Source organism: Hemiscyllium ocellatum, chromosome 2 (genome assembly GCF_020745735.1).
Source record: "Hemiscyllium ocellatum isolate sHemOce1 chromosome 2, sHemOce1.pat.X.cur, whole genome shotgun sequence".
Classification (NCBI taxonomy): domain Eukaryota; kingdom Metazoa; phylum Chordata; class Chondrichthyes; order Orectolobiformes; family Hemiscylliidae; genus Hemiscyllium; species Hemiscyllium ocellatum.
Genome location: NC_083402.1, coordinates 57,889,861 through 57,914,761, shown reverse-complemented (window position 1 = coordinate 57,914,761; position 24,901 = coordinate 57,889,861). Strand labels below are relative to the sequence as shown.

The 24,901-nt window shown below is 40.5% G+C and overlaps 1 protein-coding gene across 1 annotated transcript in view; it reads right to left on the bottom strand.

The window, feature by feature from the left end:
* The window catches only part of LOC132823281 (leucyl-cystinyl aminopeptidase-like), a 116,258-nt gene that overhangs the window by 59,199 nt on the left and 32,158 nt on the right, over positions 1 to 24,901 (bottom strand). Inside the window, exons 2-6 of the mRNA XM_060836941.1 lie at positions 21,225 to 22,068; positions 16,200 to 16,338; positions 7,233 to 7,367; positions 5,548 to 5,668; positions 1,738 to 1,892 (exon numbers count right to left, since the gene is read on the bottom strand). Of these exons, the coding sequence (XP_060692924.1) occupies positions 1,738 to 1,892; positions 5,548 to 5,668; positions 7,233 to 7,367; positions 16,200 to 16,338; positions 21,225 to 22,068 (1,394 nt within the window). The remainder of the gene's footprint in view (positions 1 to 1,737; positions 1,893 to 5,547; positions 5,669 to 7,232; positions 7,368 to 16,199; positions 16,339 to 21,224; positions 22,069 to 24,901) is intronic.

The window sequence follows — 24,901 nt, the reverse complement described above, 5'->3', positions numbered from 1 at the left end:
GGGCAAACTCCCCATTGGTTAAAATCATGCCTGATCAGTCATCTCAGCTCCCAAACATCTCTGAGGACTTTCTCAGGGTAGTGTCCTTGGCCGATCTTCAACTGCTTCATCACTGACCTTCCCTCCTTCATAAAGTCAGAAGTGGGGATGTTTGCTATTGATTGCACAAATGTTCAGCACCATTTGCAACTCCTCAGATGTTCAAGCAATCCTTGTTGAAATGCAACCAGAGCTGGACAATATCCAGGATTGGGCTGAAAAGTGGTAAATAACATTCATGGCACACAAATGCCAGGCATCTCCACTAAGAGACAATCGAACCACTGCCCCTTGACATTTAAGGTGTTACCATCACTGAATCCCCCACTATCAACCATTGACCAGAAACTCAACTTGACTCACCACATAAACACAGTGGCTACAAGAGCAGGTCAGATGCTCCGAATACTGCAGCGGGTAACTCACCTCCTAACTCTCCAAAGCCTGTCCATCATCTATAGGCACAAGTGACAGAATACTCTACACTTGTCTGGATGGATACAACTCCAGCAACACTCAAGAAGCTTGATGCCATCCAGGACAAAGCAGCCTGCTTGACTGGCACCACATTCACAAGCATCCACTTTCTCTACCACCGACACTCAGTAGTAGCAGTATGTACCATCTACGGGATGCACCACAGAAATTCCCCAAAGACCCTTATTAGATTAGATTAGATTACTTACAGTGTGGAAACAGGCCCTTCGGCCCAACAAGTCCACACCGACCCGCCGAAGCGAAGCCCACCCATACCCCTACATTTACCCCTTACCTAACACTACGGGCAATTTAGCATGGCCAATTCACCTGACCCGCACATCTTTGGACTGTGGGAGGAAACCGGAGCACCCGGAGGAAACCCACGCAGACACGGGGAGAACGTGCAAACTCCACACAGTCAGTCGCCTGAGGCGGGAATTGAACCCAGGTCCCTGGCGCTGTTAGGCAGCAGTGCTAACCACTGTGCCACCGTGCCGCCCCTTTGATAGCAAACCCATGACCACTTCCATATAGAAGGACAACAGCAGCAGATATATGGGAACACCCCCACCACCTGCAAGTTCACCACTGAGTCACTAACCTTCCTGACTTGGAAATATATCACTATTCCTTCACTGTCACTAGGTCAAAATCCTGGAATTCCCTTTCTAACAGCATTGTGGGCTAATCTATAGCATGTAGACTGCAGCAGTTCAAGAAGTAACTCAAGGGTAACGAGGATGGGAAATAATTGCTGGCCAGCCAGCTATACCCACATCACCTGTGTGAATTAATTAAGGGGACCAATATTGTGGTCTGACTAGTGCCTTGTATATAGTTTTAGCAAGATCTCTATATTTTTATGCTCCATTCCCTTTGAAATAGAAGTCAACATTTATTTTACCTTCCCTATGTTCCACTGAACTTTTAGCGATTCATTATGAGAATGCCCTTCTGTGCTGCCCATTTAAATAATATTCAGCTCTTCTACTCTTAACCTTTACATGTTGGACCTACACGTGATTCCAGATTCATATTAATGTGGTTAACTCTAAGTACCCTCTGAAACAGCTTAAAAGGCAACTCAATTCAAGGGCAATTGTGGATAGGCCTTGTCAGAATCACACAGCCCATAAAACAACTTTTTTTTTGAAAAATTACATTTAGTGCCTGCTTGAAATATTTATTACAAAATATATGGAAACTTAAACAAAATACCTGATGAGCCAATTCATGAGCTATCACCATACTAACTATCTGTTTGTCCAGTACTGATGCAGAATCTTCTTTGTAAAGGAGTGTTATTTCTCGGAAAGTGATTAGGCCCCAATTTTCCATGGCTCCTGCTTCAAAATCAGGAATAGCTACCAAATCTGGGAAAGGAAGACATAATAATACAATACTCAATGCCATGCCTTGCACAAGGTTAATTTACTGAGCAAATCTCCTCCTAATAAACAGAGCAGAATTTCAAAATATAGGGTTATACAGCTACAGACATTTTGTTTTGCAAACCCAAAATATTGTGGATGAAAGAAAAACAGAAAATGCCAAAACTAAACAGCAGGCCATGCATCATCTGTAACAGAGAAATTCAGTTAACTAGTCAGATCAATGATCTTTTTATCAGATTATAGCACTTTGGGTTTCTCATTCATTAGGTCAAGTAACGTTAATAGGTAAGACATTCTATACACTGTGGTCAGTCTAGTATTCACATTTGCAAATGACTGTACCACAAAAAACAGGCAGAGAGGTGGGCAAAATATCAAGGGATATGGACCAGAAGGAGGGAAAATGGAGTTGGGTAATGGATCAATCACAATCCATATGAATGGCAAAGGAGCCTTGATGGGCTTATGCCTATTCCTGTTTTCAACTTGCACAGTATCTAGTCACAGTAAAAGATAATTTTAAGAATATAAGAATTTTGAATGTGCCATAATCCATATGCTGAAGCTTTGGCATACAACTATAATATGGACCAGTCCTGAGTTACCACAAAGCTTATAGATTGATTGACTCATTTATTTGAAGGGTGTGTGATATGAAAAGCTCATCTTAACCTGACCATGACACTTATTATGGCTCAGAAGAGGAAATGATAGTTGATGTCCTTGCTTCATTGAGAACACTAGGAGGCAAACCCACAAGTATTCAGTGTTGACATGATTTCATCCAAATGCCAGATGTAGAGCTGGAGAATAAACAGCAGAATTCTCATGGGTACAGAAAGATAAAATGAAAACAATCAGGCCAACTTTCTTCCTGCTTCACTAATTTTACCACATTCATTGCGTTTATTTTTCTTCTTTGTAAAGTTTTTTTTTCCTGTCTGCCAATCAACCTTGACTCATATGACTTTTCTATACAGTTAACTACTTTTACTTTCAAATAAAAGTTTAGAAATGTGTCTGCTTGGGCAATTTAGCATGACAGTCAGTTCTGATATAACATGATAGTACTGTTCTCGTGCAATCTCGTGTTATAAATAAATCATGCAATAACCGTGCTATTATAAACTAATCGCAGTATAGCCAATATAGGTAAGGAAAGTTTGCTTTCTACAAATAATAGTCTAAATTCTTCAATCACATTAACGCCAATTCACATTGAAGAAACACGCATTATAGCAGAACCAACTGTAGTTTTTGATGGCTGCAATGGTTTCCTATGAACTGGCCAAAACTTGAGGGGTGTCCCTAGAATCTCAGGTGTCCTGGGGACACAGGATATTTGTTGTTCAACTCTGTTTTGATGGGCACTGGCTGGGCCCAGAAATGGAGAGGGATTGTGGGAAATTCAGGAAGTGGTCAGAGATGATCCCGTGATTGATACCATGATGACAGAGAGGTCAGATGAGATAGTAAGACTGAGGGAGTGGTTATGAATGAGGAGAATACCATATAGTGAGAAAGAACAAAGGAAGACAAAAGGACAATGCTCATGATGGAAGAAAATGTACAGCAGGCAGTGTCTGTTGATTTTTTTCTGTCAGAGTTCAAACATACAGTGCAGGTCAAGAAGTAAATTGATAAGTTTTTGACAAATGTACTAGGAGAGAAAGTCAACAAGTGAGAAGAGGATAAGACAGTGGGAGCTGCTGCTTGTGAAGAGACAACATTAGTCACCTCTATATACCCTTCTGAGAAATTCAAGAGAGTCACAGGGATGGATATGGATAATCATAGAATCTCTACAGTGTGGAAATAGGGCCTTCGGCCCAGCAAGTCCACAATAACTCTCCAAAGAGTCTCCCACCCAGACCCATTCCCCTATTACTCTACATTCAACCTATGCATCCCTGAACACTATGGGCAATTTAGAATGGCAATTCACCTAACCTGAACACCTTTGGATTGTAGGAGGAAACTAGAGCACCAAAAGGAAACCCATGCAGACACAGGGAGAATGTGCAAGGTAAGATGGATCCAATGTTCAGATAGTGGCAGGACACAAGAAGAGGGGTACTGATGGGCTTGCCGCTAGCTGCAGTAATGAACTAACAGAAGTTGAGCTGAATTAGCAACTTTCATTCTGTTTGCAATATGGCAAGTTCATTCTTTAAGAAATCTCCTGTCTTTTGCCATCCTCTTTAGTTATGTGTACTTCTGCAGAAAATACAAATCTGACCAAACTGACATCTGTTACTGATGAATCACTGCCTTGTTATGGGAAATGCACCTCGAGAGAATATTAGTAATAAATTTTAAACAGATCTCCAAACAGGGCTATTTCCTTCAGACAATCAGAGTGAGCTTGCCGTTTAATACTCAACAACAGGTGGTATTTTTTGCTCAACTGTTAAAAACATTTTTTTTGCAGTGGGACATCAATCGAGAATCTAATTTTAGCCATTTACAACTGACAGAGAAAAGGAAATGAACTGACTCACTGTACCATCTATTCCCTTGGCTCTCCTCTCAATTTAGTGTAGGCAATAAGTGAATAACATTCTTTAGTCTTCAGTCTTTTATGAAATTCTGAAATAGCTGCATCAAGAGCTGAATATCTGCTAGACAAATTCCATTATAAAGATACAGCTTCCATGGACTCAGTTTGGGTTGTAGTATCTCAATTGCAATGGGCGGCACGGTGGCACAGTGCTTAGCACTGCTGCCTCACAGCGCCAGCGGCCTGGGTTCAGTTCCCGCCTCAGGTGACTCTCTGTGTGGAATTTGCACATTCTCCCCATGTCTGTGTGGGTTTCCTCTGGGTGCTCCGGTTTCCTCCCACAGTCCAAAGAAGTACACGTTAGGTGAATTGGCCATGCTAAATTGCCCGTAGTGTCAGGTAGGGGAATGGGTCTGGGTGGGTTGTGCTTCGACGGGTTGGTGTGGACTTGTTGGGCTGAAGGGCCTGTTTCCACACTGTAAGTAATCTAATCAATTACAATGTTGAAGAGTGTCTAATTAAACATTGTACTGGACATTCAGAAAATTAATTTCCACCATGCAGAATTAGTCGTGAATTCTGAAAGTATCATCATATTTAATAGCCAAAAAAAGATTCTTGTTCTATTTGACAGGTTGGATTGTTAGCTAAGATGAAGTCTACTTGTATGTTGTGATACATGCTCAGGCCATGCAATAATCCCCCCAAGTGTATACCCCCTACAAAGAAGTCAAAGGGAATGTGGAAGGTGGCAAATTTATAATTCTTATATTTGTGCAAATGTTGTTACTTCAACAAAATCAATGATTTTGCTTAGTGTTGGTTTGTAAATCATATCCAATTGCTTCATTCAGTCAGATGAGTAGGGATATCCTTTAAGCATGCAGGCTGCACATGCATTCATAATCTAATGTATACACATGAAACTATGACCCAATGAGGTCACAGGCATGACTGTCCTTCCAGTGTTAGGGCACATAACATTTAACATAGAGGCACAGTATCTGACATTTGAACACTTCACCAAATAGCATAATGCACAAGAGACATTTACGGCTATTTTCAGTCTCAGTTATAGACAGACAGCAGCAGCTTGTCCAGACTTTATTATGAAAAGTTTTTATTCTAACTTACCTAGTTTCTTTAAAGGATAGGATATATTAAAGAAGTCTTCATAAAACTTCAGAAGCTTCATTGATGCTTCTAACGCATAATGCATTTGATCCATTTTGTCAGGAACAGCATATACAGATACCTAGTTAAATTTAAGAGAATAAGATTAGAAATATTAAATAGAATTGTTTTGTCACAAGTGAGTTACATTGCCAGAAAACCTCTTGAATCGGGTGGGCAAACAGACCATTAGTCTTTTAAAAACAATCTCCATGGCCAGAACGTTGGGCATTGTGGTAACAAGAAACACATTCTCGCTCATAATCTATTCACCAATGCGTAAATCTGGTTCCACTCAGGTCCTGACCCTCATACTGCCTAATCATAGAATTATACAGTACAGAAGAAGCCTTTCAGCCCATCAGTGTGTACTGATAAAAATATAGAACTACCTACACTGATCCTCCTTTACCACACTAGGCCCACAGCCTGAAACGTTATGAAATTTCAAGTGTTCATCCAAATATGTTTCACAGGTTGTTGAGGTCTCCTGCCTCAACTATCCTCCAGCAGTGCATTCCAGACCCCCTGCACACTATGGGTGAAAATTCTTTTCCCCAAATCCCCTTTACCTAAGGGAGCAAGAGCTGAATGTGAACAAGATGTGAAGGTAATCTCAAAGCATTCAACTTAGTAACACATCAAGGAGTTTCTGCACAAATGAAGTCAACAGGAGTCCAAAGGAATTCCTCTTCGACAACTGGCATCTCAACTGGTAACAGGTATATGTTTATTATTGTTGATGCCAGATGTTACAATTCCAGAACACTGTGGCAGGAGTTTCTCAGAGATGGGTCTTTCACCTTATCCACCTCCAGTTGCTTTATCAATGACGTTCCCTCATCATTGTAAGATCAGGATTGGGGCTGTTCACTAATAATTTCAGAGCTCCTTTGGTAATAATGTCATTTAGACTCGGGCTATTAAATAGCAAGTTAAAATTGTACCACCAATACATTGCATAATGAGCATCTTAAACATGAGAATATCCACTAATGTTTCTTGATTTTTAGCTACACTAGTTTCTTAACAGCTGTATCCTGTGGATCGCTATTCACCAGAATTTGGATTGCACCAACCACATCAACAGTGTGCCTGCAGGGCAGCAGGTGGGCACTAATGACTGGCTCCCTCAAAGATGTGTCATCATCTCACAAGACTACTGTCTGATGAAAGGCTCCCTATACATTTAGACAGATTCAGGTACAACAATCAATGATGCGCCAGCTAGCTTGATTAATGCTTCTGCAAATGGACTCAATGCTCACTTCTTCCACCACTGGTACACAGTGGCGGCTGCATGTACAAGCTATAGCATGTAGAACATTAATTCAGCAAAGCTACACTGTTAACACTTATTTCCGTTGCAAACTCTACCATCAGAAAAAAAAAGGTCAATGTTATTGGTACAGCGTCACTTCAATCTTACTTCCCATGTAGACTTGAACTCAATGCCCACTCTCACTGGGTTCGATCCTGGAACTTGTATCAAACACCATTTTAGGTTTAGCATTAGTGCAACAACTGCAGTGATTCGAGGAGAAAGCTCACTATCACCTTCTTGGAGGAATGGGGACAGACAATAAATGAAGCCTTGCCAGCATCTATGAAATAGAAGGAATGACTACAGAATAGTAATGACTTACCAGAATTCCATTTTCAGTCACCTTGCTGACATTCTTCAATTCAGCCACAATAAATGCTACCAAATAAGTGCTCATGGTTAAACTTTCTGCAAATGTGTCTTGAAACAGTCCATTGCCAAGTGATATGGTATCATTCTAGAAGAGATTGTACAGATATATTGATCATCAAAAGATCTGCAGTGTTTTAAGACCATAGTCTATAAGACATAAGAGCAGACATGGGTCATTTAGGCCATTGAGTTTACTACAGCAACAAAATCATGGCTGATCTGATAATCCTTAACTCCACTTGGCTGTCTTTTCCTTGTAACCTTGATTCCCTTCATGATAAAAAAAATGTGTCTGTCTGATTCTTGGATATACTTATTGACTCAGCCTTGGCAACCCTCAGCAGTGAAGCATTCTACAGGTTCACTTACCACTGAAGATGAAATTCCTCTTCATCTCTGTCTTAAATATGCTATTCTTACTCTGATCGTATGCACTATGGTCCTAGACTCTTCCCGAGAAATGGCCTTTTCACAGCTAACCTGTCAGAGGTCCTCTTAGAATCTTGTATGTTTACATAAGTTTGCCTCTCAAGTTTTCTAAATTCCAATGAGTACATGCTCAACCTTTTCTCAGAAGACAGTCCCTCCATACCACATATCAGCCGGGTGAATTTTCCCTGGTCTGCCTCCAATGCCAGTACACCCAAAACTGTTCACAGTATTCCAGTTGTGATTTGACTGCTACCTTGTATGGATTTAACACAACCTTCTAACTATCGCGTTCCATTCTCTTTGGAATAAAAGCAAATATTCATTTGCCTTCCCTATTATCTGCTGAACTTGGTACGAGCCTTTTGTGATTCGGGACGAGGAATCCTAAACCCCTCAGTTCTGCTTCTTCCTGCAGTCTATCTCCAATTAAATGATATTCAGTTCTTCTATTTCTCCTGCCAAAATGCATAACCTCACATTTTCCCACATTATTTTTCTTGTGCCAAGTATTTGCTCACTCACTTAACCTGTTCATTTGTGCCATCCCCACCATTTGCCTTCCCATGAATTACTGTGTCATCCGCAAACTTATTTATACCACCAGGCTAATGTCCGAGGGACATGTTTTCAAATCAATATGTGGCACAGAGAAATTTGAATTCATTAAAACTCTGGGATGAAATACTTGTCTAATAATAACCATGTAGTCACTGTGAATTGCTTAAAAGCCCATCTGGTGCTTTACAGAAGGAAATTTGCTGGTATTACCTGGTCTGGCCTACATGTGATCCAGACCTACAACAATGTGGTTAACTCCTGTCCTCTGTGAAATTAGGGACAGGCAATAAATGCTGGCCTAGCCATCAATATCAAAGATCCTATATCTCAGAGGAACTTAACCAATTAAAACTTTATCTGTCATTTTGAACTGGCAAATGGTTAAGTAACAGTCGCACCACACAAATGCCAGGCAATGATCAGCTCTAATAAGAGATAATCTAACATTGCCCCTTCACATTCAATAATGTTACCATCATTGAATCCCTCATTATCAACATCCTGGGGATTAATATTGACCAGAAACTGGATTTGACGCATAAACTCAGTGACTACAACAGCAGGTCAGAGGCTAGGACTACTGTGGCAAGTAACCCACCTCCTAACTGTCCATCTTCTGCAAGGCACAAGTCAGGAGTGTGATGGAATACTCCCCATTTACCTGGATGGGAGCAGCTTGACACCATCCAGGACAAAACAGTTTGATTGACATCACATCCACAAAATATCCACTCCCTCCATCACCGATGCTCAGTAGCAGCAGTGTGTTCTATCTCCAAGATGCACTGCAGAAATTCACCAAACATCCTTAGACAGCACCTTCCAAATCCATGGCCACTTCCATCTAGAAGTACAGGGGTAGCAGATACATGGGAGCACCATACCTGCAAATTCCCCTTCAAGCCACTCACCATCCTGGTTTGGAAATATATCACTGTTCCTTCACTGTCGCTAGGTCAGCAACCTGGAATTTCCTCCCTAATGGCATTGTGGATTTGCCTTCAACAAATGGACTCTAGCAGTTCACGAAGGTAACTCACTACCACCTTCTCAAGGGCAACAAGAGATGGGCATTAAGTGCTGGCCAGCCAGCGACACCCATAACCCATGAGTAGATAAATTAAACAATTGCCAGCAGACAAAGGTCTTACTATTGGTCCAGTCGGAAACTCACTGGTTAACAGATTAGCATAAACCTGGAAGAAAGTGGAAAGAATTTCAATCCTACCCAATTTACTTTAACCACTGAAGCTACATTCTATTCTGTAAACTATTTTCTGGCACCCTATAGCCTAGTTCAGTGACTAAAAACAAGCAATTTTTAGCATTCTAGATCTCACCAAGGAAATGAAAATATACTCTTCAGCACTACAGGAGGGTTAGAAGTTGTTGTATCAACAAACTCCTGCTTTGAAGTCTACATTTTAACAGAACCGTCTGTACATTTTGGAGAACCCCACTCCAAAACTTTAACCCAAAATCAGGAAACAGATATATTTTTTGACTCCAATCCAAGTTCCTTCTAAAAGCTCCATGTAGGCTGGGAAACCTCTGCCCATGAAACTGAAAACAAACACTATTTTAGGCATGTAGATGAACAGAAAACATATTTCATCACTGGAATATTTCGTAAATTGGGTTCTGAAAACAGCCTAATCATCATCACGAGAAACAACTACAGTTCTAATTTTTGTACAATTATGTCTTCTGGCATAATATTTCAGTTCTTCACATAGAATTATTAACACTTGTGATAATTATTCCAATTTAAAAATCTGCCCTTTTTTAATAGCAAGGTTTTTCATTGAGAAAGAGTTTTTAATGGGTTTTTAATGGGAAAGATTTTTTTTTACTTGCTGGAACTGCATTTTCTTCACATTTCATTCATATAATCCCTCCAGAGTGCAAGTAGGCCATTCGGCTCATCAAGTCCACACAAACTCTCCAAAGTACATCCAACCCAGACCAATCCCCCTACCCTATGTCTGCAACCACGCATTTCCCATGGTTAGTCCACCTAACCTGCACATCCTTGGACACTATGGGATTAGATGGTTAATCCATCTAACCTACAGATCTTTGGGCTGTGAGAGGAAACTGAAGCACCTGGAGGGACATGGGCAGAATGGTGCAAACTCCATAGAGTCACCCGAGAGTGGAATTGAACTCAGGTCTGTGGCACTATACGGCAGTTGTGCAAATCACTGAGCCACCCATGCTTCGAACAAAAGTTGTATCAGTGACCTTGGGTAGAAGGTGAACTGCTTGTCAATACACCACACCTCTCACTTTGATTGACCTCTGTACTGTTTGTCAGTTCCAATTTTGTGCCCAAGGGAACACAATCACTATGGAACCATGATTAATTTAAATACATTACACCTGATGAAGGGCTCTGGCCCGAAACGTCGAATTTCCTGTTCCTTGGATGCTGCCTAACCTGCTGTGCTTTAACCAGCAACACATTTTCAGCTACAATCTTCCACTAAACATATCTAAAGAAGTCAGTCTTGTTAAGTATATGTAACAGCAATTTATATTAGCAGTTATAATTCACACATAAGCTTCAGTTCCCATTTAAAATAAACTTACAATCACATGGCTAATAAGCTCGCAAAAAAACAAACTACTGCAAATGCTAGAAACCAAAAGGAGAAGCTGAAAACAACAGGTCAGTAAGATACACTTATGCAGGCTGCGGATGCTAAATGCTTTGTTCTCACACTCATATCCATTTGCGCATGAAATGCTGTTGTCTGACTTACGGATTGTAATTATTCTAGCACACTCCTACATACTCTATGTTGCAGGAAAGTACAATGCAAAGCTCATCGAGTCAGCGGTGTACAGCATGGAACTTGTCCATGCCGACCAGATATCCCAACCCAATCTAGGCCCACCTGCCAGTACCTGGTCCATATCCCTCCAAACCCTTCCTATTGATATACTCATCCAGATTCCTTTTACATGTTGCAATTGTACCAGCCTCCACCACATCCTCTGGCAGCCCATTCCATACACGCACCACCCTCTGTGTGAAAAAGTTGCCCCTTAGGTCTCTTTTATATCTTTCCCCCTCACCCTAAACTTATGTCCTCTAGTTCTGGAGTCCCCTACCCCAGGAAAGATACTTTATCTATTTATCCTATCCATGCCCCTCATGATTTTATAAACCTTTGTAAGGTCACCCCTCAGCCTCCAACGCTCCAGAGAAAACAGCCCCAGCCGATTCAACCTCTCCCTATAGCTCAAATCGTCCAACCCTGGCAACATCCTTGTAAATCCTTTCTGAACCTTTTCATGTTTCAGAACATCCTTCCTATAGGAAGGAGACCAGAATTGCACGCAATATTCCAAAAGTGGCCTAACCAATGTTCAGTACAGCCGCAACATGACATCCCAACTCTTATACTCAATAATAATAAGATCTAATACCAAAAATCAACTTGAGACACAGGGTTTGATTAAGAGTAGAGTCACAAAGTGTGGTGTTGGAAAAGCAATGGCCGGTCAGGCAGCATCCGAGGAGTGGGAAAATCAATGTTTTGAGCATGAGCTCTTCAACAGGAATGTTGGGAGGCCCAAGGAGGCTGAGAGATAAATGGGAGGGGGGTGTGGCTGGGGGGAAGATGGCTGGGAATATGATAGGTAGGTGAAGGTGGGAGGTGATGGAGATAGGTTGGAGTGGAAGGTGGAGTGGATAAGTGGGAGGGAGGATGGACAGGTAGGACAGTTCAAGCAGGCAGTGCTGAGTTGGAGGATTTGATCTGGGATAAGGCTAGGGAGGGGAGATGAGGCAACTGGTGAAATCAACACTGATGCCAAATGGCTGGAGGGTCCCAAGGCGGAAGATGAGGCATTCTTCCTCCAGGCATCAGCTGGCTAGATTTTGGCGGTGCAGACGGCTGAGGACTTGTATGTCCTTGGCAGAGTGGGAGGGGGAGTTGAAGTATACAGCCAAAGGACGGTGGGGTTGATTGGTGCATGTGTTAAACCTTCACCCAGCCCCACCCCCTTCCATTTATCTCTCAGACCCCTTGGCCCCCCACCCAACATTCCTGATGAAAAGCTCACGATCGAAATGCTGACTCTCCTGCTCCTCAGCTGCAGCCTGATTGGCTTTGCTTTTCCAGCACCACACTTTTGACGCTATTCCTAACCAAACCTTGTATCTCCTATTGATTTTTGGTATTAGCTTCTATTATTCATCTTTTGCAACACTTGTACTTTCCTGTAACGTAGAACAGTTTAGGACTGTGCTAGAATAATTATAATCCACAAGTCAGATAACCTGTTGTCACTTGAGAGACCATCTCCGGCTGGCTGTGCTTTTCCAGCACCACACATTTTAACTCCGGTCTCCCGCATCTTCAGTCCTCACTTTCTCCGAGTTGATTAGGAATAGTCAGCATGGCTTGGTGTGTCGGAGATAACGCCTCACAAATTTGTTAGCGTTCTCTGATGAAGTGACCAGGAACGTTGACGAGGACAAGGTGGAGGATGTAGTCTATATGGATTTCAGTAAGGCCTTTGATAAGGTTCCACATGGTGGACTGCTCTGGAAGGTTAGATCGCATGGAATCTGGAAAGCTGGCAAATTGGATACACGGTTGGCTTGATGGTAGGAAGCAGAGGGTAGTAGTGGAAGGATGTTTGTCAGACTGAAGGCCTGTGACTAGTGGAGTAGCACAGGGGTTGCCGCGGGCCCATTACTGTTTGTCATCTATATCAATGATTTGGATGAGAATATACAAGGCATGATTAGTAAACTTGCAGATGACACTAAAATAGAAGATAACGTGAACAGTGGGGAAGGTATCAGAAATTCCAGCAGGACTTTCATCAGTTGGGGAACTGGGCTGAGAAATGGCAAATAGAGTTTACTGTGGTTAAGTGTGAATTCTTGTATTTTGGAAAGTCAAATCAAAGTAGAAGTTTCATGGTGAATTGTAAGGCCTTATTAAGCGTAGTGGAACAGATGGACCTTGGAAATCACGTGCACCGTTCTCTGAAGGTGGAGTCAGAGGTAGGTAGGGAGTGAAGAAGGCTTTTTGCATACTGGCCTTCATTAGTCAGGGCATTGAGAGTAAAAGTTGGGAAGTTATAATGCAGTTGTACAGGATTTTGGTGAGGCAGCACTTGGAGTATTGTGTTCAGTTTTGGTCTCCTTTCTACATGAAGGATGTTATTAAACTGGAAAGGGTGTGAAAGACATTTACAAGGATGTTGCCAGGTCTCAACTGTCTAAGTTATAGGGAGAGCATGGACAAGCTTGGACTTTTATCTTTATAGTGTGGAGACTGAGAGGGAATCTTATGGAAGTGAGTAAGGTCATGAGAGGCATGGATAGAGTGAATATACTCAGTCATTTTCCTCAGGTTGGGGGAATCACAGACTAAACGGCATCAGTTTAAGGTTAGATGGGAAAGAACAAAGGGTGCATGAGGGGCAACGTTTTTACACAGAGGGTGGTGCGCGTACAGAATGAGCTGCAGGTTGAAGTGGTTGAGACAGGTACATTAACAACATTTAAAAGGCATTTGGACAAATACATGGATAGGAAATGTTTAGAAGGATATGGGCTAAGTGCAGGGAAGTGGGGTGAGCGTTGATGGGCATTTTGGTCGGCATGGACGAATTTGGGCTAAAGGGCCTGTCTCCCTGCTGTAGGACCCTCTGACTCTATGACATAAATGAAAAAAAACAAAAATTGACAAATTAAAATGTAACCTTTTTCGCGCTCTTAAGATATAACCTATGATAAGATGCTGATGTCTAGATGTCAGAGATCTTCTGGTAACCTTGTTTAAGTGGCAACTTTTCATCAGAATTTAAATGAATGTCAAGTTTACTTGACATCATCAGGAAAGTAAACATTGGAAGAAGTGAAAGAATTGCAGTCTTACGTAACATCTAAATATGCACTTTAAAAAAACCTGTTGCTTCTCTTTTATTCCCTCATAGCCAACTTAAAACTAGACATAGTTCAAACCGTCTGCCGTCATCAGCTAACATGCTTCAACCTCCTGGATTGTTGTAGATTGTACTACACTGGGGGAATTTATTTTGAATAATGAAAGCTTTCTCCTTTCCGAAAGAAAAGCATGCATCAGAATAACAACAGGAATACCTCATTTGACAAGCGTAAGGAATGTAATAGCAACATTCAATTCCTCACAGTAACTCTAACTTCAAACAGTGCTGACAAGGTTACTGTATCTTCATTCTACTGATTTCATTCTCCTTTTGCGTCTCCTAAATGTACTGACTGCATGCATAAACATTGTAACCTTGTCACATAATGACTCTTCTTTAGTTAGCATTGGTAGCAAGTTTGAAGGTTATCGGAGGAAAGGCCAACCATTTCCACACATATCCATTACCAGCTGCAGCATTCTTTGGGCAGTAAACCAACAGCAAGAACCCAACACATTTTAAATAGTGAGATCGACTACATTCACGAAATGATAGATGTTATATAACTCCCATCTATAATTCTTCTTTTCTAAGTCCTTGAAAGTGCAATTGTTTCCAAAATTCATGCCTAACTTTTCAGTAACTTCTTAATTGCTTCAATTAAGTTTCAACACCACTATTACAGTCCTAATGAAAAGGCATAAATAACATCTTGATTGACAGGAAAGCGATATCCTTCCCATTCCTTCTGAAATTCTTTGACACCCTTTGGCATTGTTAAGTCAAATATCCCTCTACAATTCCTCTCTTTATTCAGCTTTGCTTAACTGCCCTCACCTTGATTCACTCTTGCCTATGCAAGCACAGAAAATCTCCAGTAATGGCTTCACTGTTCAAATGGATGCCATTATCTTTACAATCAAATGAATACCTATCCTCTTCTTTCTTAACTCCTTCTTGCCCCTTGGCAATATTATCTCAAGCATCAAGTTCCATGTATACATTGACAACACATAGCCCTACCTCACAACCGATTCTACATTCAAATTTCCACAGTATTGCAGTGTTAGACAGATTCTTCAACCTGGTTGAACAGAAACTTACTCCAATTAAACACAGCCTTTTCCCTTTCCCAGAAACATTGTGACAACACCATCAATTTCATTGTCCTGTCCTGCCACCTTCCATCTTTATGTCGAAAGTTTGTCACGTTAGTATTCTATTAAATCCTAAGCTTATATCTTGTATTGTCTCATCATAACGATTGACCACTTTTACCTTCCCAGTTTTGAAAGTCTCCATAACTATTTCCTCCCATCTGCTATCGAAATCTTAATTCAGTTGAGCCACAAAACAGTATATTGCATTAGCCTCCCTGTAATCTTCATGATGTTACTATATTTAAATAGTAATTCAGTTCATTACAGAAAATTAATTCTAGTAATCTAAATAATACCTTTTAATGGCCTAATATTGTTAATGTTTTATAGTGGAGCAGACTCAAGAGACTGGGTGGCCCACTCCTGCTTTGAATTCACATGTTCATACATTTTAATAGCCGCCCAGAAAATAAAAGTTAAGCTAGACACTCCATTCTTCCAGCTTCTGAATTCTTCCAGGCTTTAAAAAAATTCCTCTCACTTTTCCTTTTTTCCTTTCCATCTTTAAAACAATCTTTCTTTTCTTGTTTGTCTGCATTTGCGAACCTGATTAGATTGTGAATTCACCCAATTTAGTTCCCCTCCTTCTCTGTCATTCTATTTATTTGACAACTCTTTAATCTTCTTGATTAGGGAGCTAGACTTCTTGTTCTATTGCTCGTCAAGGTCTCAGATATCCCATTTCCAAAACTGAGCCATTACCAGCTCAAATTTACAACTATATCATGAACAAAAATTTTGAAAATGTAAACAAACATGTCATGTTAGATTTAACGAATGGAGTTCACCTCAGCAAAATCTGGGGCATATAGTTTTATTATAAGATTATGAGAAAAAAAGTTTCCCTTAACCTTCTGCATGTTGGATAATGCGATGTGCTCAGCTTCCCTGATTATCTTGATTGTAAAAGTTGCCTTAAAAGCTGGTTCATCAAAGCATGGGAAAGCCTTTCGTGCTGAAGATGGTTCAAACTGTGTGGCAGCCAATATTCTGTAAAAGGACAGAGAAAAGCATGTTGTTCTGAAAATAAACTCCAATTATTAGAAATCTTGTATACTCTGTGATGGTTCAAACCATTATTTTGTGTTTTCAGACCTTACCTAAAAGGAAATTGAACCTTAAACTTTCAGTTTCAAAGGGAATGGAGTAAGGAAGTCTTGCTAAGAGTATAAAGGACACTAGTCAGATCATACTTAGAAGTACACTGACAGTTGAGGCAGTCTGCAGAAGGTTCAGGTATGAAGTGATTTTCATATAACGAGAAATGGAGTGGGTTGGGGGAGACCTCACTGAAATATGAAAGCTTCTTAGGGGACTTTATAGGGTCCACACATTGACCTTGTTTTCACTTGTGACAGAATCTAGCCAGATCTAGAATCTGGGGCGGCACGGTGACTCAGTGGTAAGCACTGCTGTTCACAGCACCAGGGATCTGGGTTGGATTCCACCCTCAGGCGACTGTCTGTGTGGAGTTTGTACATTCTCCCCTTGTCTGCATGGGTTATCTCTGAATGCTCTGGTTTCCACCTACAATCCAAAGATGTGCATACGTGTCTCTTCTAACTGCTATCCTGAGATACCTTCTGGAAACTATGCACACCTACACCAATAAGCACTCTTCATTTAATCCACTGAGTAGCAACTCAGCCCTCAGTTCAAAATGAACAGTAACTATAAAGGTCAGATTGGAGATTGCAAATGCCAGAAGAACAAAAGTTGACCAAACCTGTCGATTTCTAGCTCAATCAAGGATGTTCTTCAATTTTGTTTGAATGTGTTTCACAATAATAAGCCAGATGTCAAAAGACTGTAACAAAACCTAAATAGTTAACAAGCAATTGAAGAGCAGATATGTAGCTAACTCACTGAAGCATGTAAAAATAACAATACAGTTGGGTATTTCAACTGTCCCAATATTAATTGGGATAATCATATAATAAAGGATTTAGAAGGGGCAAATTTCACATCAACATCTTGAAGATCCTACAAAGGACAGTGCAGCACTGGACCTAATTCTGGGGAACAAAGGAGGGAGGGATCATTTTAGTGATAGTGACACAACTCCATCAGTTTTAAGTTTGTTATGGAAAAGGAGAAAGATGGTCTGCAAAATGGGTTTTGGATTGGGGTGAGGCAGATTTTATTAAAACAAGGCAGATTCTGGCCAAAACAGACTTTGAACTACGTGAATCATATCAGTGCAGAAGTAGACCATTGGCCAATCAGGGACACACCAAACCCTTAAAAAGTATCTCATTCCCCATGGCTAATCCACATGTTTGGACTGTGGGAGGAAACCACAGCAAACCCAGGCAGACATACAAACTCCATCTAGATAGTCACCCAAAGATGGGATCGAACCCAGGACCCTGATGCAGTGACGCAGCAGTGCTAGCCACTGAGTCACCATGGGTAAATCTACAGCAGAACAGCATTCAAAAAGTTACTGGGAGAGTACAGGCCCTACATCTTCTCTCTAGGGTGAAATGTAAAGCAAGAACTCAGAGAACCTGGATGTCTAAGAATATTCAGGCCTGGATAAAAAGATTACGATAGATATGTATCAGTTACAGCGCAAACTTATGGATGCCCTGGAGAAGTACGAAAGAAGCAGTTAGGAGAGGAAAGAGGATGCATGACAAATGGCGATGAGAAAGATTAGGCAGAATTCCAAAATCAGGGAGAATCCCAAGATAGTCTCCAAGAATATCAAGAGGAAGAGAATAAGGAGGGAAAGTGTAGAACTCATTAGGGACCAAGGGCATGAAGCCAGAGGACGTTGATAGAATGTTAAATGAGTACTTCACATCTGTCTTTACTTGAAAGAAGTGTACAAGCACAGAATTTGAGAAGATGGATTGAGAATTTTTCGGGAGGATTGATATAAGTAGCAAGGAGGAATTGGAAGATTTAGCTGGTTTAAAATTGGACAGATCCCCAGATCCAGGTAATTGTGTTTTTATTTATTCATTTGTGGGATGTGGATGCTGCTGGCTGGCCAGCATTATTGCACATCCCTAGTTGCCCTTGAGGTGGTGATGAGCTGCCTTCTTGAACTGCAATAGTCCACCTGCTGGGAGTTAATACTCAATACCTCTAGGGAGGGAATTCCAGGATTTTGATCCAGCAACTAAGTCAGGATGATGAGTGGCTTGGAGGTGAACTTGAGGGTGGTTGTGTTTCAATATACATCTGTTATCCTTGTCCTTCTAAATGGAAGTTGTTGTGGGTTTGGAAGGTCTTTTCTAAGGATCTTTAGTGAGTTTCTGCAATGCATTTTGTAGATTGTACACATGCTACATTTGTATCCTAGACTGTTGTGGGAGACAAGGGAAAAATTTAACAGGGGCTTTGCCCCAAATCTTTTAATTGTTTCTGGTCACAGTGGATGTGCCAGAGGACTAGATGACAGCTAATGTGATTCCACTTTACAAGACAGGGGACTATCAGTAAATGTTACTTCAGTGGTAGGGAAACTATTGAAAAAAATAGTCAAGGAAAAATGAATCACCATTTAGGTAGGCAAGACTGAATAATGGATGGATACTGAGTATGGCTTTGTCAGAAGGTGCTTACTCCTAACAAATCTAGGTGTGTAGGTGAGGGTAGGGCAGTTGACATAGTTCATATGAACTTCAGCAAGACATTCAACAAGATCCCACTTGGGAAACTGAAAAAGAAGGTAAAATCTCATGGGATCCAGGGTGAGTTGGCACTTGGTTCTAAAATTAGCTTAATGGCAGGAGATAAAGGGTGGTGGTAGAAGCCTACTTGTGTGACTAGAGCCCAGTGTGCAGCGGTGTATCACAGGAATCAGTGCCAGATCCCTTATTGTTTATGATAAATGATGCTGATGAGAATGTGGGGGAGGAGAATGATAAGTAAGTTTGGAGATGACACAAAGATTTGGTGGTGGACTGTGAAGAGGAAGATATTAGGTCACAGGAGGATCAAAGTGGATTGGTCAGGTTGGCACATCGGTGGGGCAGATGGAAATTAACCCTGCTATATGTGAGATAATGAACTTTGAAAGATGTAACAAGACAATGGAGTACTCAATAAATGGCAGGACACTAAGAGGTTCAGATGAACAGTTGGATCTTGGAATGCTTATTCATAGATCCCTGAAGGCGGCAAGACAGGTTAACAGGGTAGTTAAGACAATATGCTGGACACTTGCCTTTATTAGTTGCGGCATAGTTGATAAGAGCAGGGAAGTTATATTCGAACTGTACTAGGATTATGGTTAGGCCATGGCTGGAGTATCATGTGCAGTTCTGGTCAGCATACTATAGGAAGGATGTAAGGATAAATTGCCCAGAATGTCACTTGAGATGGAGGACCTTCGTCATGAAGAGAGGCTGAATAAGCTCAAACTGTTTTCTTTGGAGCACAGAAGGTTGATGGGGAGCTGATTAAGGTATTTAAGAGTATGAGGGGCATGGACAAGGTTTTTAGAAATCAGTTGTTCTCCTTAGCTGAAGGGTCAGGAACAAGAGGCACATTTTTAAAGTAAAAAGCAAGTGGTTTAGAGAGATCTTATAGGAAGGGTTTTACACCCACAGTGTGGTGGGGTGTACTGGAATACACTGAATGGGAGAGTAGTTGAGGCATGTAACCTCACAATCTTCTAAAGGTAATTGGAGGAGGTCTTGAAGTGTCATAACATTCAAGGCTAAGGGCCTAGCGCACACAGTCGTGCATTTTGGCAGTACAGATGCAACAGGTCGAAGGGCTTTTTTGTACTTAATGATTCTATGATTCCAAGTCCATGCAAGGGTGGATTTCCTTATTCTTTGATGTCACAAAGTGACCAACCTGAATTCAGGCTTGTCAGGGACTCAGCTCAGATTCAAGGCCCAATGCCAAAAGAATTCCATTTTTCACTGTCTGATAAAGAAGTTCACAGAAGTACAAGACCAGTGCATAGCTTTGGCAGTCAAAGATGGCTAAACAAGCAAGACCAGATAAACAAAACATTTGAAGTTCAAGAAGACCATTTTAAACAATGAGCACTGCAGTGCTTCCCAACCAAAACCAAAACTAATTTGTTGTTCATCTTGTGGCCAAATCGCAATGAAGAAAAAAAAATTGTGAACCTGTCATCGAATTGCAGAAATGTGTAAAGAAAGTGGTGGCCACATTTTTAACTTTTTTCTTAGAAAACAATGTGTTGCTGGGAAATGTTGATAAAACCACACTTACTGTCCATCTATTGCTAGACACATCAGAGGACTCTAAGAATTAATTGCACAATGCAGCCTTGCTTCCTGTAGAACAGACTGATTTGGGCTGGCAGATTTTCTTTCCTGAAGAAGTCACTTGAATAATCAACGACAATTGAGCACTTTAGAGATCAGGAGAAAGTGAGGACTGCAGATGCTGGAGATCAGAGCTGAAAATGTGTTGCTGGAAAAGCGCAGCAGGTCAGGCAGCATCCAAGGAGCATTTCCTGAAGAAGGGCTCATGCCCGAAACGTCGATCCTCCTGCTCCTTGGATGCTGCCTGACCTGCTGCGCTTTTCCAGCAACACATTTTCAGCACTTTAGAGATCAGTCATTTTCAGACCATTATGGCTAAGTTTGAGTGCTCATCCACAAATTACCAGATTTATTAAATTTAAATTCATATCCTGAATTTCCAGTTTATGTAGTAACTAGGCTCATTGTTAATACTTAACAGTATACTTCGAGAAAAACGATAGTTTCATCAGTGAACTGCTACAAATAGCTAGTCTACACAACAATGGTACACAACAGGGCAAATCAGACAAAACTGAGAAGACTTATTTCCTTGTTTGAAGCCGATATACAAATGCAATCTAGTGGGGAATAATAACTACACAAAGAAAATCATACTGACAAGAATTAGTTTACCTTGTTTTGTTTTTACTTTGATAGCTGCTTTTGTAAAATCCTGAAAAACCATCAGACAGATTTGCTGCATATTCCAGATTCAGTGTGTATGTTTTTCCATTCAATAGTGCTGGATTAACTGTAATTGCAATTTGTTGATGTGGTCTGTATTCCAAAATCTGGACATCCTTTGCTTGAGTAGATGCCTCTGGAACAATGGTTGCTTTGCTGATATTGAGACCATAGCTGTGGAGAGTGATGTTATTGACATCCTCCTTGACTAGGAGGGTTATTTGCACAGAACCTGTGAATTTCATCGTGGTAAGATTGGGATGCAAAGTAAGATCATAATGCACTGGTACAACAGCATTAGATAATCTCATCTTTGGCCAAGGAAATACCTGGCCATTGGTTGCCAAAGGATATATGGGAGTTAAAGTTGCATTCTTTTTATGGCAGCCTTCTTTGGTGAAGGTACATTTTGGCAGAAAGTAGACGACCATCGCTATTGAAAGTATAATTACCACGACAAATGCTCCAACAAGTACAGTCCGAGCAGAAGAAAAGGAACAAGGTCCCCATGATGCTTCCCGATTATAAACCCCTGACATGTTATTGCGGTGATTGGAACTCCTGTTCATGAATGACATGCCCAATAACCTTGCAGAAGATTCATAGTCTTCTTCATCATCTTCCAGGTCATGCTCTCCTAAGCCACGCACCAGCAGTCGTGAACTATGGGGCTCATATTCAACTTCATCAGGTTCCAAGGGATGAAGGCGTGGCTCTTTGGCCAAGTCAACTATATCCGGTTCCTCTTCAAACATGCTATTTTCAATCATGTTTCTGGGCAACTGGGCTCGCTCTGAAAGACACAAATCAAAATAGTTTCAAATATATTCAGGGTGTTTTACATAGACTGGTACTGTACAAAATATTTCCAGCAAGCTCAAGGGCAAATGCCTCATGAATGGTATTTCTATTAAATTATAAAATAAATATTAGATACTCTATGTCATCCAATTACTAACGGATAGATTCAGGATCAAATTCTTATAACAATTAGCCATTACATCAAATCTGTTATTCAGAAATTAAATAACATGTGCAGCTCAGGTTGTGGTAGGGGCTTGTTGATGTTGACATATATCTGAAGTAGCAAGAGTCAAATATTTCTGAAAGAGGGGAAAGTTGCAATAGGCTTCCACTCACTACAAAATGTAATGTATAGTAATTATACTATTTCAGTGAAAACTATTTAATTAACATCTATTATTTCCTATGTATGAAAAGGGAAAATTTGATGGGGTTGTAAAGTATTATAGAATTCTGATGACCTGCAACTTGTGAAATTCTAGGATTCACAAGAGAAACACAGTTTGAACTGCAGTGCAAAACTATAATAGTTCTGTACATAACCACTCTACAATTCAAATTTCAAAACCACAGTAAGTTCAAATTTCAGGATTTTCCTTCTTTGGCTTAAATAAAGAATATAAGGCCTAGCATCAACCTCAAGGAGCAAGACCATCATTGTTGTTCACATCTGGCTATCAACATAACCTGTTGATAGCCAGCTTCTAATAAGAACCAGCAAGTTTTATCAGATGGTGATACAGCAGGTTTGATTGTTTGAATGATTGCTACGTTCCTTAACTCTTTACCTGAGGCCACAGGATACTCACAACTGAAACTAATAAGTTCTAGAATTCAATATTAATTTAGCACGGATTAAGGATAATGCCTGGATGTTTCTGGTGAAACTATGGTGTAACATTGGTGCTTGTCATGGCATTGGACAATGTTCAAACGAGATTCATTAGGCTGATTCCTGGGATGATGGAATTGACTTACCAGGAAAGGCTAAACAGGTTATACCTTTATTCATTAGAGTATAGAAGAAGGGGGTAATCTTATTGGAACATACAAAGTTCTTAGAGAGTTTGACAAGGTAGATGCTGAAAAGCTCTACTGGGAAAATCTTGAATTATGGGACATGTTTCCAAAATAAAGGAGATACTCATTTAAAACTGAGATGGGTCATAATCTCTCTTTCCAGAGGGGGATGAATACCTGGAATATAATACCTTCTCTACCTGATAGAGTTATGGAAGCTAGGTCACTGCAAGTACTTAAAGAGGAGGTATAAAATATCAAAACTTGGGAGCTTACATGGAAGAGTTAAGGTCTGGGGTAGATCACCATGATCTTCATGAATGCTAGGTAGGCTAGAGGGGCAGAATTCTTATGTTCTTATAGCACAGAAAGAGAAAATTTGGTGCATTGAGTCCACATCAGTATTATCCATTATATGAAATGTCATTCAGTTGTATGTACTCTTGTTGAAGTCAGAATATTGTGGGTTCAGGTTCCTCTCGAGGACAACAATCTCCAGCACAGTACTGAGGAGGTTTTGCATTGTCATTCATAGGAATTGATGGAGGATTTATCCCTAGTCTCCCAGCTTTATCCTTCAATAAATATAATTGAAAAGACAGCTTATGCGATCATGAGAAGTACTGTTTGTATGAGGTTACTGGATGCCATTTTGCAGTAACACCAAAAAACTTCAAAGACTGTAAAAACCTTTGAGACACTGAAGAATTCTATTTAAATGCTGGTCCTCCAAATAAAGACAAAACAAAATATTGACTAAAACCAATATGGTCACAAGAAATACTTAAATCCCAACTTCACTTGGTGCAATGTTACAGCGAGTTATACAAAGGTCATTTACGTTGAGAAAGGCATGACTGTGAAACACTCCAAACACTTGCACATCATTTTTTTTATCTGACACTGAAGGACTTTTTTAAGCTTGCAACAATCATTACCATGTCAACACCTTTTACTTTTCTGGCAACTGTTTAGAAACTCATTTCATGGTCTTTTTTTTTGCATTTACTGTTTTTTACCAGAATTTTTTCAAATAGATTAAACTCTTTAACTATTACATTCATTGTCAGGCAGGAAAATGTGGTTTGTACTATCTGCATTACTTATAAGTCATCTCAGTCAGTTCCTTTGCTACAAATGGAAAGGGAAAAAAATCATGAAAAGGTCAAATGACTTATAGTTTCCTGTAGGAAATATTTAGTTGATCATGAGAACATTAGCCGTTTGGATAGAATGTGGTTTAGATTGTTTTCTCCCTGTAAAACAAAATCTGAAATCTGCTCAAGACACTTTTTTACCCAATGTCTTAAAACAGCATTTACAAAAGCTTTCAGTACCATACAAGACTCATCTGAAAGAAGGCCTACCTAAGAGAAAGATTCTACAAGTTTTCTCAAACAACCTGGCAAAGATAACATTTATATACTATGGAAGGATGTTGTGAAACATGAAAGGGTTCATTAAAGATTTACAACGCTGTTGCCAGGTTTGGAGGATTTGAGCTATAGGGAGGGGTTGCAAAGGCTGGGGCTGTTTTCCTTGAAGTGTCGGAGGCTGAGGGGTGACCTTATAGAGAGTTATAAAATCATGAGAGGCACGGATAGGATAAATATACAAGGTCTTTTCGCTGGGATAGAGGGAGCCCAGAACTCGCGGGCATAGGTTTAAGGTGAGGAGGGAAAGATATAAAAGAGACCTAAGGGGCAACTTTTTCACGCAGAGAGTGGTGTGTGTATGGAATGAGCTGTCAGAGGAAGTTGTGGAGGCTAGCACAATGGTAGCATTCGATTAGATTAGATTAG